Source organism: Erpetoichthys calabaricus, chromosome 15, assembly GCF_900747795.2.
Source record: "Erpetoichthys calabaricus chromosome 15, fErpCal1.3, whole genome shotgun sequence".
NCBI lineage: Eukaryota > Metazoa > Chordata > Cladistia > Polypteriformes > Polypteridae > Erpetoichthys > Erpetoichthys calabaricus.
In genome coordinates, this window is record NC_041408.2 from 19,673,108 (window position 1) to 19,689,313 (window position 16,206).

A 16,206-nucleotide genomic window follows, 5' to 3' on the forward strand; every position below is an offset into this window, starting at 1 on the left:
TGTTGGTATTCCAATCAAGCCTGTCATTCAGATGCACCCCGAGGTGCTTGTATGTCCTCACCACCTCCACACCTTCACCATCAATTAGAACTGGGGGCATATTGGGTTTGACCCTCCATTCATTTTATTTATAAAACACACCGAGATCATGGAGCCAGCGAGTGACAACATGTTGCGTGTTGATTAGCACATGCAAGGAAGGATTCACTGTACCCTGTATATGTGACAATAAGGACCCTATGACCTTGTGACCCTTTGAGGTGTGGATGGATAGATGGTGAGCTGAGAAGCTATTTGTGTTGCAGTCACTAGGGGGAGCTGTTACATAATAGCAGCCCGCAGTACTAGGGTGTTGTACCGTGTAAGCCATTATGAATGTAGTGAGAAGTTAGATAGATAGATAGATACTTTATTAATCCCAAGGGGAAATTCACATACTCCAGCAGCAGCATACTGATACAATAAACAATATTAAAGATTGATAATAACGCAGGTAAAAAAAAGACAATAACTTTATATAATGTTAACGTTTACCTCCCCGTGTGGAATCGAAGAGTCGCATAGTTTGGGGGAGGAACGATCTTCTCAGTCTGTCAGTGGAGCAGGACAGTGACAGCAGTCTGTCGCTGAAGCTGCTCTTCTGTCTAGAGATGACACTGTTTAGTGTACAGGCAAGAAGAAGGGGCCTGAGTTGCCTCAAAAGGTTGCATATTGTAATCTTTTTAGTTAGCCAATACAAGGTGTCATTTTGCTTCACGTCTCACTATAATAGCAGCCCATAATGGTAAAGGTTACACTTTTTAAAATTTACTTTGTAGTATTTTAAATGAACAAAGTTTAAATGGGGCTCTGGGTTGTTTTACCAGCATCATAGGCCCCCGGGCAAAGTAATGCACTGGGCCCCCTGTTTTGATAGCAAAACAGAAACATTGTGGGCCCCTATGCTCCTGGGGGTCCAGGCCAGTGCCCCCTGTGCCCAGACGTTAAGACAGCCCTGGCTCGGAGCACAGGTAACTGACAACACCTTCAAAAATGATGAAATTGAAATTCTCTGTCAAGACTTGGCAGCCATGTTAAACTTGTAGCAAACGTGATAAATGATTTCATTTGAAGTTATTCTGTTCACAGATTGCGCACTATAAACAGCTCTGTCCACTTGCTGTTTTTTAGATGCTGGCTACAGTTGTGAAACTGGAGGAAAAATCCAAGAATTACACCTACTGGGATTTAGTCAGAACTCCAAAGCTAAGGAGGATCAGTGCATGCACAGGAATTGTGTGGTATGAATTCCAGCTTCTGTACTTCTCACGTGCTTGATGAACAAGAAAGGACAAGTGAATCAATGACCGCGCTGTACTGAGTGAAGACAGGCACTTCAGGATGATTTGGGGACTCTCGGTGGGCTGTTTGCCCGTTCTTCTCATGTTCTTCTGGGTCCTCTAGTTTCCCCCCCCCCCCCATCCTAAAGTCCTGCAACCTTTATTAACGGGCCTCTCCAAACTGGCTAACTTTGAGTGGGTGTGGAGATGTGAGCCACAGTGGATTAGCACTCTGACCAGGTCTGCTGCTTTGGTCCTTACGCTATCCCCAAGGACCCCCCCCCCCTAAGCAGGTTCAATATTTCTCAAGGAAGCAAAACTTTCCCAAAAATATTTCCAAGTAAGTGCAGTGTTGCAATGCTTTGTGACATGTCAGCCACAACTCCAAAAAGGTTAATTTACGTTAAACCACAACAGCAAAATCGGTCATATTATAAAGATAAGAAAAGGAATAATGGCTACAAGAAAAGGCAGATTTACCAGCCGTCTACTTCCTGCCTTCCTTTATTCAGATCTCCAGGCGCTCTGCTTTGCAGGCCTTCACTCATAAATAAATAACAGCATTTAGCTGTCCGAGGAGAATGAGCCTTATTAAAAATGTATCTGCTCTTTGTCACTAACTTGCCGCCATTTGTATTACATCTGTCCAGCCATTCATCTTCATAACCCGCGGGGTCCGCGTCAGGGACGTGAGGAGCAGCAGCAGTGGGAGTGCCAGCTAGAAACGAAGAAACGAGACCCGCCGATGCGCACACCGCCCCCCCCAGGATCTGCCGTTTGACCTGACCGCATGTCCTTGGATTGCTGATTTGTTAAGGGGATTGTGGCTTTCGCTTGGCTTAAATTTTGTGCAGGATTAATTATTATGCTTGGATTTGATTTGAAATGATTTGGTCGACATGTTGTGCCGCTGTAATTCATGAGCGCCATCTAATTTGTGTCTGGTTGCTATTGTACTGCGGTATTGTGTGTGCCAGCTGACCTTCAAAAACCTCACCCCTGACAGAAAACAAAGACTAAAGTGCATGAAAAGACTGAAGTAAATAAAACAAACAAGCAAATCGCTAGAGAAAGAACTCATTTTGGACTTTGATCAGTAAAACGAATTGATAAAACGCCAAAGATTATTCTACTGCTTCATCTGTTAGTATCTTTGCTACTCTCTGTCTCCCTAAATATGAACATAACACAGAGGAGTCCTCACCAGACTGGGTTTGAACCCTTGGTCAGCCATATCAGAAAGGAGATAGCAGGCTCTCCCACAGGTCAGACTGATTGGCAGCTTATGAGGCCACATGGGTGTCGCTGCAAGTGTGCCCAGCAACTGACTGGTACTCAGGGCTGGTTCCTACCTTGCACATGATGCTGCCAAAATAGCTCCAAGCTCCCTTTAACACTAAATCTGAATTATTAATAGAGATTAAGGTATTGGACTTTAAATCTCACAAGTCGCCCACCTATGACTTGCTGTGTGACCCCGAGCTGCTACTTAACCTGCGTGTGTGCCGCTGTATAAATATCTGTGACAGAAGTTAATCTTCTACGTCTCTTTGAATAAAATCATTTCCCAAATATATAATACCAGTAATGGCGCACTGCACGATAACATGACTTGATAACACTTAATAATATATAATAATAACTTAAAATATAATATATATAATATATCCATCCATCCATTATCCACCGCTTATCTGAGGTCGGGTCGTGGGGGCAGTAGCCTAAGCAGGAAAGCCCAGACCTCCCTCCCCCCGGCCCACCTCCTCCAGCTCCTCTGGGAGGACCCCGAGGCGTTCCAGGGCCAGCTAGGTGATAATCCCTCCAGCATGTCCTGGGTCTGCCCCGTGGCCTTCTCCCAGTGGGACATGCCCGGAACACCCCCCCCAGGGAGCATCCTGACCAGATGCCCGAACCACCTCAACTGACTCCTCTCAATGCGGAGGAGCAGCGACTCTACTCCGAGTCTCTCCCAGATAACTGAACTTCTCACCCTATCTCTAAGGGAAAGTCCAGCCACCCTGCGGAGAAAACTCATTTCGGCCGCTTGTATCCGCAATCTTGCTCTTTCGGTCACCACCCAAAGCTCGTGGCCATTGGTGAGGGTATGAACATAAATCGATTGGTAAATCGACAGCCTCACCTTTTGGCTCAGCTCTCTATTCACCACGACGGACCGTTGCAGAGCCCGCAATACCGCAGATGCCGCACCGATCCAGCTGTCAACCTCCCACTCCATTCTTCCCTCACTCGTGAACAAGACCCCGAGATACTTGAACTCCTCCATTTGAGGCAGTACTGTGTTCCCAACCCGGAGAAAGCATTCCACCCTTTTCCAGCTGAGAACCATGGCCTCAGATTTAGAGGTGCTGACTCTCATCTCATCCTCTCACACTCGGCTGTGAACTGCTCCAGTGAGAGCTGGAGGTCACTGTCCGATGAAGCCAACAGAACCACGTCATCTGCAAATAGCAGAGATGAGATTCTGAGGTCACCGAACAAGACTCCCTCTGCTCCTTGGCTGCGCCTAGAAATTCTGTCTATATAACTTGAACAGAATCGGTGACAAAGGGTAGCCCTGGTGGAGTCCAACCTCAACAGGAAACGAGTCAGACTTATTACCGGCAATGTGGACCAAGCTCCTGCTCCTCCTGTACAGGGACTGGATGGCTCGTAACAACGAGCCTTGTACCCTGTACTCTTGGAGCACACCCCACAGGATGCTTCGAGGGACACAGTCGAATGCCTTCTCCAAATCCACAAAACACATGTGGGCTGCTTGGGCAAACTCCCATGCCCCCTCCAGGATCCTGGCCAGGGTGTAGAGCTGGTCCAGTGTTCCACGGCCAGGATGGAATCCGCATTGTTCCTCTTGAATCCGAGATTCGACCTTCAACCGAACTCTCTTCTCCAACACCCCTGAATAGACCTTACCGGGGAGGCTGAGGAGTGTGATCCTCCTATAGTTGGAGCACATCCTCTGGTCACCCTTCTTAAAAAGGGGAACACCACCCCGGTTTGCCAATCCAGAGGCACTGCCCCCGATGTCCATGTGATTTTGCAGAGACGTGTCAACCAGGACAGCCCCGCAACATCCAGAACCTTGAGGAACCCAGGGTGACCCTCGTCCACCCCAGGGGCCCTGCCACCTCAGAACTTTTTAACTACCTCGGCAACCTCAGCCCCTGTTATGGACGGGACCCCCGGAGTCCTCCAGTTCTGCTACCTCTACGAAAGACATGCTGGTGGGATTTAGAAGTTCCTCGAAGTATTCCTTCCACCGGTCAATAAGGTCTGCAGTTGAAGTCAGCAGGGCCCCATCTCCACTGTACACAGTGTTGGTGGAGCACCGCTTTCCCCTCCGGAGGTGCCTTGACGGTTTGCCAGAACCGTCTCGGTGCTGACCGAAAGTCATTTTCCATTGGCTTCCCCAAACTCCTCCCATGCCCGAGTTTTTGCCTCTGCAACAGCCGATGCCACCACACGCTTTGCCCGCCGGTACCCCTCAGCTGCCTCTGGAGTCCCACTGGTCAACCAGACCCGATAGGACTCTTTCTTCAGCTTGACGGCCTCTCAAACCTTAGGTGTCCACCACCAGGTTCGTGAATTGCTGCCACGAGAGGCACCGACAACCTTGCGGTCACAGTTCCGTTCTGCTGCTTCGACAATGGAGGCTCGGAACATGGCCCATTCAGACTCAATGTCCTTCGCCTCCCTCGTAATGAGGTTGAAATTCTGCCGGAGGTGGCAGTTAAACATCTTTCTGACCGGTTCCTCCGCCAGACGTTCCCAGCAGACCCTCATTATTTGTTTGGGTTTGTCTGGTCTGTCCAGCAGCCTCTCCCGCCATCTGATCCAACTTACCACCAGGTGGTGATCAGTTGACAGCTCAGCCCCTCTCTTCACCCGAGTGTCCAAGACATAAGGTCACAGATCTGATGACACGATTACAAAGTTGATAATCAAGCTGCGACCTCGGGCATCCTGGCGCCAAGTGCACTTATGGACACCCTTATGCTCGAACATGGTGTTCGTTATGGACAATCCATGGCCAGCACAGAAGTCCAACAACTGAACACCAGTCGAGTTTAGATCAGGGAGGCCATTCCACCCAATCACACCCCCAGGAGCTGCGCCGCGCAGAGCCTCTTCCAGGGACTCCAAGTAGGCTGGGTACTCTGAACTGCTGTTTGGCACATAAGCGCAAACAACAGTTAGAGTCCTTCCCCCAACTCGAAGGCGTAGGGAAACAACCCTCTCATCCAACGGGGAGAACCCCAATGTACAGGCCTCAAGCCAGGGGACCATAAGCAAGCCCACCCCTGCCCAACGCCTCTCACTCACAGCAACTCCAGAGTGGAACAAAGTCCAGCCGCTCTCATGATGAATGGTTCCTGAGCCCAGACCATGCGTAGAGGTGAGCCCGACTATATCTAGCCGGTACCTCTCAACCTCTAGCACCAGTTCAGGCTCCTTCCCATATTAATATATATTAAATAATTATATATCTCTCTATTATAAAAAAAAATCTTGGGAGGGGGACTAGGGAGATGAGACGTGATCTTCTCGGAAGTCAATTTGACGTCCCACGACAGACAATTTAACGTCACGTGAGACAAGGCAGTGAGACAACATTTAAAACAAGTTCATGGACATCTAACCTAGCAGTTGTTGGAATGCTTTTGGCAGACATGCTTCATGTGCTCCCAGCTCTTAAAACAACGACAAGTGACAAGCAGAAGATGCAGCTTGCCAGCAGATGATCCGACCACATCTCCTTAGCTAAATTGGGGCTTCAAACTCCAACCAGTTTCTAAATGAGAAGCCAATTCTTGCTGTTAGTTAAACCCGTTATTTAATTCCATGGCTTGTTGCTGCTCTCATTCTGCCACAGCAGACATTTTCAAAACTGAAAAGGAAAAAGAAACAACAACGGGGCCTGAGTCAAGTTAATTAAAATGAAGGAAAAAGAAGTTAATTAACAGCAAAAAATGGTGACTAATTAAGAAGATGGTTAGAATGAAAACCTGCAGCCACTGCGGCCCTCCAGGACCCGATTTCGACTCCCGTGATTTAGAGCCTTTGGTGTGACACTCCAAATTGTGGTCAGGGGCCTCCTGTTTGCTTTAATGATCCTTGAGGTGTGTCTGGAATTTGATTGGAGTCCACCTGTGTCAAACTGAATCGATTGGTCATTGGTTAGAAAGGCACACACTTGTGTATTCGAGGTCCCACAATGCTACACTGCATGTCAGGACAAACACCAAGCCAAGTAGTCAAATGAACGTGCTGTAGACCATATCAAACATTGGCGAAGCATAGATCAGGGCAAGACTATACAACCACTTCTAAAACTTTAAGTGCCCCCAGGAGCACAGTGGTCTCAATAATTGTGAAATGGAAGAAGTTTGGAACCACCAGGACTCTTCCCAGAGTTTTCCATCTGGCCAAACTGACTAGCTGGGCAAAAAGGACCTTGGTAAGGGAGATGTCCAAACGCCCAACTTCATAAATTCTCTGTTGAGATGGGAGAATCTGTTGGAAGGGTGAACATCCCAACAGCACTACATCAGCCAGGTGTCTATGGGAAAGTGGCCAGACGGCAGCCACTCTGGGGTAAAAGGAATTCAAAGGACTCTGAGAGCATGAAGAGGAAGATTCTCTGGTCTGATTAGACAAAAACGGAACCCTTTGGGCAGAACTCAAAGTACTTTGTCTGATGAAGACCAGGCACTGCTCATCTTCTGCCTAATACCATCCCTACGGTGAAGCATGATGATAGCAGCATCATAATATGGGGGGCATGCTTCCTAACAGCAGGGTCAAGGATACTGTTCCAAACTGAGAGAAGGATGAATGCAGCCAAACACAGAGAGGTCCTTGAAGAAAACCTTCTCCAGAGTCTATGTGACCCCAGACTTGGGCGACATTTCACCTGTCATCATGACAATGACCTGAAGCATATGGCCAAGATAATGGTGGAGTGGCTAAAGGACAAGTCTCTAACTGTGCTCGAGGGGCCCAGCCAAGCCTAAATAACATCTGTGGCGAGACGTGAGGACATCACTTTAGAGATGCTTCCCAAGTCAAGTCAAGTCAAAATTTATTTATAGAGCACAGTTAAGGCCACAGAAGTGCTGTACATGATATTAGGAAATTAAAATCAAAGATTATTAAATAAACTTCAAAAAGTTCACGAAAAACAATAAGCAGTTGACAAATAATCTGCAACACATAAAAAAAACACATCATGAGCGACTAAAAGCCAAAGAGAAAAAATGTGTTTTCAGCAAGGATTTAGAAATGGACAGGGCTGGAGTTGCTCTTATCTGAAGCGGTAGGGTGTTCAAGACCCGAGGAGCAGTCACCCCAAAAACTTGATGCCCCCCAGTTTCTTTCGCCTTGTCCGTGGCAAGGCCAGCAGCAACTTGGTAGACCATCTCAGGGATTGAGAAGGGGGTATAAGAGACACGAGGTCAGACAGATAGGCCGGGGCCACACCGTTTAAGCGTTTAAAAGTAGGAAATACAATTTTAAAATCAATTCTAAGACTGACGAGAAGCCAACGGAGTGAAGCCAAAATAGGAGAGATGTGCTCACGCTTATGTGATGCAGAGCCTCGCAGTGGAGTTTTAGACCATCTGCAGGCGCAGAGAGAAGAGATTGACCGACACCACTGGACAATGAATTACAGTAGTCAAACTTGGACAAAACAAGAGCCTGAACAATGTTTTCCAAATCAGCAAAACAAAGAAAAGGCTTGATTTTTGAAATTTTTGAAAAAACAGCTTCCTATAACATAGTTGATCTGCTTATCCAGTTTAAGACTATTGTCGACATTTTGGGGATGTCTTGCAGTGTTTTGCTAGAGGGTCTAGGTTAGAGACAGGCACACTGGATGGACTAAACCGCACAATCTCAGTTTTACTTTGATTTAAGTCGAGAAAATTCAACAACACCCAGCTCTTTACATTGTCCAAGCAAGCCCTAAAGAGACCCCAGAGAGTTGCTTCTAAGCAAATTTGGGTATTATTCGCAAAGCAGTGGAAAGATACATCATGCTTACGGAAAAATCGAGCCAAGAGGAAGCATGTATGAAGAAAACAGAATTGGCCCAAGTGTAGAACCTTGTGGGATCTCATATTTTAGTTGAGTGCATGAAGATGATGATTCACCCAAATTAAATGAGAAAAACCTGTCAGAAAATTATGAATCCCATCCAATCTAACAGACCTTGACAGGATCTGCCATGAAAATTGGGATGAACTGCCCAAATTCAGGTATTATAAAGCTTGTGGAGTCTTGCATAAGAAGACTCAAACGTGTAACTGCTGTCAAAGGAACTTCCACAAAGTGCTAAATTAAAGGTCTGCATGCTTTTATGAATGAGAGATTCTAGTTTTTGGAATTTGCAAACATTTCTGAAAACACAGTTTCACTTTGTCGTTCTCAGGTATTGAGTGAAGAATAGTGTATGCCATACCACAATTTGATTGTGAAGGTCTATAGAGAGTTCCTTGGACTTCTTGCCTTGGCGTTTGTCCTGACATGCATTGTAAATTATCGGACCTCATATACACACTTGTGCCTTTCTAAACGATGTCCAATCAAATCAGTTTGCCACCGATGGATTCCAGTCAAGTTCTAGAACCATCTCAAGGACCACTAATGCAAACAGGAGGAACCTGAGCACAACGGAGTACCAAAGTAAAAGGGCCGAGTACTTCTACAAATGAGGGATTAATGTTTTTGATTGATACATTTGCAAACCTTTCTGAAAGCACATCTTCACTTTGTCATTATGGGTTATTCAGTGTAAATCAGGGGTCTCAAACTCCGGTCCTGGAGAGCTACAGTGGCTGCACATTTTCATTCTAACCATTTTCTTAATTAGTGACCAGTTTTTGCTGCTAATTAACTCCTTTTCCATTCTTTTTAATTGACTTGTTTTTTAAGATTTGTTCCCCTGAATTTCTTCATTGTTCCTCTGAATTGCTTCAGAAATGTGAAGTGAGTGAGCCAACAGAAGACCAGCTAAGTCAGGGCCACAAACTCCAACCAGTTGCTTATTTAGGTGCCGAGTCTTGCTGTTAATTAAACCCATTCTTAAATTCCATGGCTTGTTGCTGCTCTCGTTGTGCAATAGAAGACATTTCCAAAATTGTTGTCTTTTTTCTAAGAGCAGATCAACATTCCTGAGACCTTCATCTTTCTTTATTTTCAGATATTGTAATGATGGACACAGTTTGCTGGTCATGTTTTGGCTCATTTTGTATTTCCTTATTGCTTGGCAGCTAATTAAGGAAAAAGAAACAATTGAGGGGTCCGAGTCTTCAAGAGCAAGTCAATTAAAATTAATTCAAAAGAAGTTAATCAGCAACGAAAACAGGACACTATTTAAGAAAAGAGTTAGAATGAAAACCACTGCGGCCCTCCATGACCAGAGTTTTCAGACCACTGGTGTAAATCATTGAGCAAAAATGGCAGATTTATCCATTTAAAATTAAATCTGCAACACAACGAAGAATGGAGATAGTGAAGGGGTCTGGATTCTTTCTACATGCACTGTATAAAGGTAACTGGAAACTCTCAGTTCGTTGTGTGAACAAGTGGGAAGATATGTGCCATGCAATGGACTGGCATCCCATTCAGGTCTGTTTGCCGCCCACACCAATTGAATAAGCACCAGCATTTTAACTGTTTTGTAGTTTTTAACTTGGTCCACCATCATAACTGTCAGTTAACATATTTTTTAGATGTCTAATGTCTAATTACCAGTTGTCTGAAGAAGGAGCCTGTGCTGTCTCGAAAGCTGGCATATTGCAATCTGTTCAGTTCACCAATAAAAAGTATAATTCTTGCCCGACTTCTCATTGCATCCATTATGGCTAACAGAGTACAACATCCTACTACCATAAATGTCTAATCTAAACTTTTTGTTTTGTCTAGGTTTGGCGTGGCCTTTACGTATTATGGATTAAGTCTGAACATTAGCGGTTTGGGTGTGAGCATTTACATGACGCAATTCATCTACGGTGCTATCGAAGTCCCCTCAAAATGCTTTGTGTACCTCATACTGGACAAGATTGGCAGAAGGCGATGTCAAGCATGGACCCTGATTTTCACTGCAGCATGTATAGCCATTAATATGTTCATTCCCACAGGTAAGAACTTCTCCAGTTTTCATTTCTTATAAACAGTTCCATATTATATGACAGCGCCCTAAAGGTGTCTTCACTTGACGATAGCAGCTGGTATGGACGTCGATCAGACAGGATTTAAAGTTTCTCACTTAATGTGAAACTCTGAAAAGCTCTGGAACTTTGTGCTAGAAGAAGGTACAGTCAAAGTTTATTATAGTTAACGAAAACTAAAATCAAAACTGAAACATTATTAAAAAACATTTCTGTAAACTGAAATAACAGTAACAAAACCAAAATGAAAAACTAAAACTAAACGAAACTATTTAAAATAGCTGGAAAGACTAACTGAAATAAATAATATACTAAAAATATTTTTAGTTTTTGAATGAATATTCTTGCCATCAGTCTTTAACCCTTGTAACTTTTAACTAACATAAAGTCATCCACCACGATCGCCCACACATATTCATCCAGTCAACGGCGGCTGGTGGCGGAGGGCGGGTGTTCACACACCACTTGTGGCGACAGAGTGAGCTGAACACGGGCGTGTAAAGTGTGTGAAATAGAAAGATTTACTGTGCCGCCTTTCTTTGCGCTTGTTGTATATCAAGATGTAATTCACACGCCTGAAACTGGAATGTTCTTGTCAAATAACTTTTACCGTATGGACAGAAAAATCACGAGTGAGTAACGTTTCAGTTTATTACTACCTGTTTCTTGTTGACAATAATTCACCTGCCACTTCGCACAGGAGAAATCCTTTCTGAAAATAAAACAGCACTGATCGAGAGACTGACGGTCATCATACAAGGTCGGCATATTGTTACTGACCTATCACTTTTGCTTTAAAAAAGTCATTTAACAACGTAGCAATACAAACCTTGTAAAATTCCTGAGTTGGCAATGTCTCTACTGAATTACAGTTGGTAGGCAAAGAGAGTCTGCCAAGTGATGAAAAAATAAACCTACTAATGTGTTTTTGTATTTATTGTATATTTATTAATTTATCTTTTTTTAGTTTATATTCACAGCTCAAAATACCTGATATTGTGAAAATAATCCAGTAGCTGAATTATGTTTTAAAATATTTGTCCCACTTTTTAAAAAAATTTTCTCTCTCTCTCAAAATAGATAGTTTAAATATCATATTCTTTTTACATATTGCATACCAGGTATGCATCCAAACATGCTGGGGTGGGCTCCAGGTTCCTGTGATCCTGCTCTGGATAAACAGGTTTAGATAATGTATATAGTTTCTAATCTCAGATGCCGTCTCTGTCGTTTTGTGCCCGTCCATACTCCTATTACCTACTCTTGCTCTGCTCATTAAGGGTTTACTGTTCTTATGATGGGCTATTCAAGTCTCATTGCCCCTAACCTTCACACTAAATGCTTGTTTATCTTGGTTTCCCTCAGTAGAGCTAGGTGGGGTCTGCACTCTGATTCAAGTCAAAGAGTCCCGTTCTTCCTAAGCCCCCATGATTTTCATGATCACACCTGTCAGAACACAGTAGATTCTGTTTTCTGATTTTTGATATCTTTTCAGGCCTGCAGGTTAGGACCATCTTAACGCATGGGCATGCTGGGCAGTTGTTCAGAGTCCCCACAAGCTTAGGAGCCCCATGCTAATCTATGTATGTTGTGACTTGCTGTCAATAAATAAATACTAAAGTATAAATATTTGTTATTGTTTTACAAGTGGACATTGGCATTAGTCTGATTTAGTACCAGGGTCACCTCTGCAACCTCACGTGCCTGTATTTGTACGGATCTCACAGACTACATAATGTAAAAGCATATATGGTAACGTCACTTCAATTCAATTCTCTAAAAAGAAATTTTGCAAATGTTTGTGTTGAACACTTGATTAATAATACTGTAATTCATAGTAATTTCATACTGTTCCATCTCCTTCTGTATGGTTTACCAATTGAGTATCATTTATATGTTGACATTTTTGTGTTTTTCAAGGCTCATGTTATATTGTTCAAACATCTGTGTTGATTAATTTGCTATACTGCTTTTTTAATGTTTAAGCACTGATTTTATTGGAAGTACTAATACAATAAATATAAGTTGAATTTTATCAATCATTTACATTTTTATTCCTGTCAGTGGTTGTGTATGTATAGGAGCCCCAGTGCACCGCTTTGCCCCAGGGGGCCTACAATGCTGTTAAGATGGCCCTGCTGCAGGTGGCAAAATTGTATGTGCCTGAGATGGAATCAGAGATCAGTATGGTTGGTAGAAAATAAAAAGCCCAGTATGGGAGATTTTTGAATGCAATATTGAAGGCATTCATTATAAGCACATTGTCTTGAAGCAGGATATGCTGTGTGGTATAGACATTTAGAGTAAAAAAAACCCTCAAACCTTAAAATTCACCTATATTGCATTACAAATTGGCCTGTTCTGGCCAATAAAAGGAAAAGATAAAAAGTGCCAACAATCAGTGCACATTTGTTCAGCATAAATGACATAGACAATATTTTAAAAATCATAACATTGTATAAAATTGTTCATATTCAAGATCTGGTGTTGATTCTGCTCATTTTTATCAGACAAAAACAAAACCAGATAGTAAACAATGTAGTGTAGTAAGCTTTTAAACTCATATCCTAACCTGTTAAGTGTACAGTTCTGTCTGATTGTGACACAAAACTAAACTCAATAGTAGCTCTTTAACCATACCATAATTACTAAAACTAATAGATATAAAAATAAATAGAAATGTCTGGTGAAATAAAAACTAAATTAAAACTAAATATATACGATGAATCCCACAGTCCACAGACATGCAGGTTAGGTGGATTGGTGATTCTAAATTGGCCCTAGTGTGTGCTTGGTGTGTGTGTGTGTTTGTGTGTGTCCTGCGGTGGGTTGGCACCCTGCTCGGGATTGGTTCCTGCCTTGTGCCCTGTGTTGGCTGGGATTGGCTCCAGCAGACTCCCGTGACCCTGTGTTTGGATTCAGCGGGTTGGAAAATGGATGGATGGATATATACGATGAAGGAGAACTAAAACTAAACTGAATTCGCAAGCAAGGTCAGGAAATATATAGAAATAAAAACTAATATAAGAAGGCAAAACTATAATAACCTTGGTACAATATATGTCACAAAAAAAGCTTATAAAGTTTTTTTTGTGTTCATTTCTTATCCTTGAATTATATGAAAACTTCTCTTTGCCTTAACCTTTAAAATTTTAGATCATGAACCTGGGATACAAACCTCTCAAAAATTTTAGAGAAGGAAATAAATGACAAGGAGAGACAAAATATAAAGAAAGTTGTGTTTCATTTTATAAGTATATAGATGAAACGAAATGTATGTTTTTAAATGGAATGTATATTACTGAACATTATATTTATACACACATCTCTCTTTTAGGCAAGGAGATTACTCGCACCGTCATAGCAATACTTGGCAAGTTTTTTTCCGAGGCTTCCTTTAGTATTGTCTATCTTTACACAACGGAGCTCTTCCCTACAGTTATCAGGTGAGACACTGGTGAACGGTCTTCTTCTAAAACGTTTCATTTTTTAAACTTGACAGAGTGTACTGAGAAATCCAAGAAAATGACACCTTTTATTGGCTAACTAAAAAGATGACAATATGTGATCTTTCGAGGCAACTCGGGCCCTTTCTGATTACATCTCGCCTGAAGAAGGGGCCCAAGTTGCCTCGAAAACTTGCATATTGTCATTTTTATAGTTAGCCAATAGAAGGTGTCATTTTACTTAACTTCTCACCACATCCATTATGGCTAACACGGTACAACACCGTAGTATTACAGACATACAACAATTGACAGAATGATGCTAGTGGAGTTTATCTCCATCTTATCCATGCCTGCAGATTATATAAATTGCCCAAAGATGATTTTTTTCTAATTTGAGAGGCAGAGTCGTCTAATAGCTAAGATAATGAGAAGATATCTGAGAAGGCTGCAGGTTCAATCCTCAGATCTTACTTGCGGTGTGCCCTTGAGCAAGTCACTTAACCTGTCTGTGCTCCAAATGTAAAACACCTACAGGGAAAAAAGATACAACAGCACACAGATTATTATGCAAGAGATGACATGGGCTCCTTTTTAAAGTGAAATTTTATTAGCGGGATACGTTATTAAGGCAGCAATGACGCAGCATTAACCTGAGACCTGCTACTTTTGGAGTGCCATTTTACATACAAGATTGGTGCATTTAGGACTGAAGCCGTGAAGCACGTCTGCACTCAAAAGAATTGTGGGATTCTGGAACAAAACTGCTAAGACATGGAGCTGAAGCAGAGACCTTGACAACCTCTAAGAAGAATCTGCATGAGACATTAGGGCAGCTTAGCTATTCGCCAAACCACTGAGTCTGGCCGACTGAACTGTCTTCTCCTTTGTCAGATTTCTTTTGTTCTTCTGCCAGTTTGCTTTTGTATCAAACCTAATTAAAAACGTCCTTCACGGGGAAATTTGCCAATATTAAATTAAGATGTGAAGCGTTAATTTAGATCACTTTAACACTATAAGAGATCATTTAAGACTGTGATTTTGCTGTGTTGCAATGACAGGAATCCTAAGACCCCTAAACATACTAAATACTACAAGCACCATATTTCTCCAATTTCTTATTATGGTGAAAATTCACTGAGCACTGGCTGGAGATCACAGCTCTTGCAGGAATCAAAAGGGTGCCCTTCTCAAGTTAATAAGCACTCTAAGTTTTTTATTTATGTGAGAGAACGTAAAATAATTCAGTCAATGACACAATCTTATAATCAATACAGACATGTTATAGAATACCATACACAACCCCTGGGCGTCAGCAAGCCCAAACCCCACCAACAACCAACAAGCTCAGTCCCGGGTTCAAATAAAGGCTAAATTTATTAAACAACTTCCTGTCAAATATATCACAATAAACAGTTTTTGTTCTCCTCACAATAATGTTCTCACCACCGCACTGCCCTCCTCCAGTCAAGTGTTGCCTCTTTACCTCCCAGCTCCTTTTATTACAGACCCAGGAGTACTTCCGGCACCAGGGCGATTGCCCGAAGGAAGTACTTCCTACTCACACGGAAGTCCATTACTGTAGGATGCGCCCTCTTGCTGTACCCCATGACCCCAGCAGGGGCTGCCCCGCCAGACTACATTTCCCGGCATGCCCTTCTGACTTCTTACTGGGCCACACTAACCAGGGCTGCTGCCATCTAGTGTGCTGGGGGAATAAAAAACCCCCAGCAATATTTTTTCTTTTTAATGGGCTGTCTGTCCACCCTTTCCCATCCTTCCTTTCAGGTCTGCTCCCTCTCCTGGCCGGGATGCCCGTCTAACCCATGTGGCATCTACACGCCCCCTTTTTTAATCCAGGAATAAATTTCTTTTAAATTTGAAGGAAAAATCTAGAAATAATGACTTCTCAAAACTGGCCAACATTTCTTTGGGGATAATCAAAAAACAATGGAAGATGAAGGATCTAAAGTTGTTTACTTCTGACAAAATTCCTAACTTGCAAGTCCTGCTATGGGTTAGAGAGGTCACGGTTCTTAATAATCTGTGGATTTAATTTTAAATGTTGTGCTTACATATAAAACATCCAGCTACTTTGAGCGCAGGAGAGCTCATACTAGGAGCCGATGCAGGAACCCTTCCCATGAAGTCCGTTTAGATTCACACACAGATTCCCGGCTGTCAGACTGCGTTACAATGGCTGCATGTTATATTTACTAACTATAAATGGAACTGATTGATGAATAAAGG

General features: G+C 42.9%; 1 protein-coding gene across 1 annotated transcript in view; it reads left to right on the forward strand.

Annotated features, from left to right (window-relative positions):
* The window catches only part of slc22a7b.1 (solute carrier family 22 member 7b, tandem duplicate 1), a 52,761-nt gene that overhangs the window by 33,931 nt on the left and 2,624 nt on the right, over positions 1 to 16,206 (forward strand). The window contains exons 6-8 of the mRNA XM_028820990.2: positions 1,171 to 1,280; positions 10,266 to 10,480; positions 13,848 to 13,956. Of these exons, the coding sequence (XP_028676823.1) occupies positions 1,171 to 1,280; positions 10,266 to 10,480; positions 13,848 to 13,956 (434 nt within the window). The remainder of the gene's footprint in view (positions 1 to 1,170; positions 1,281 to 10,265; positions 10,481 to 13,847; positions 13,957 to 16,206) is intronic.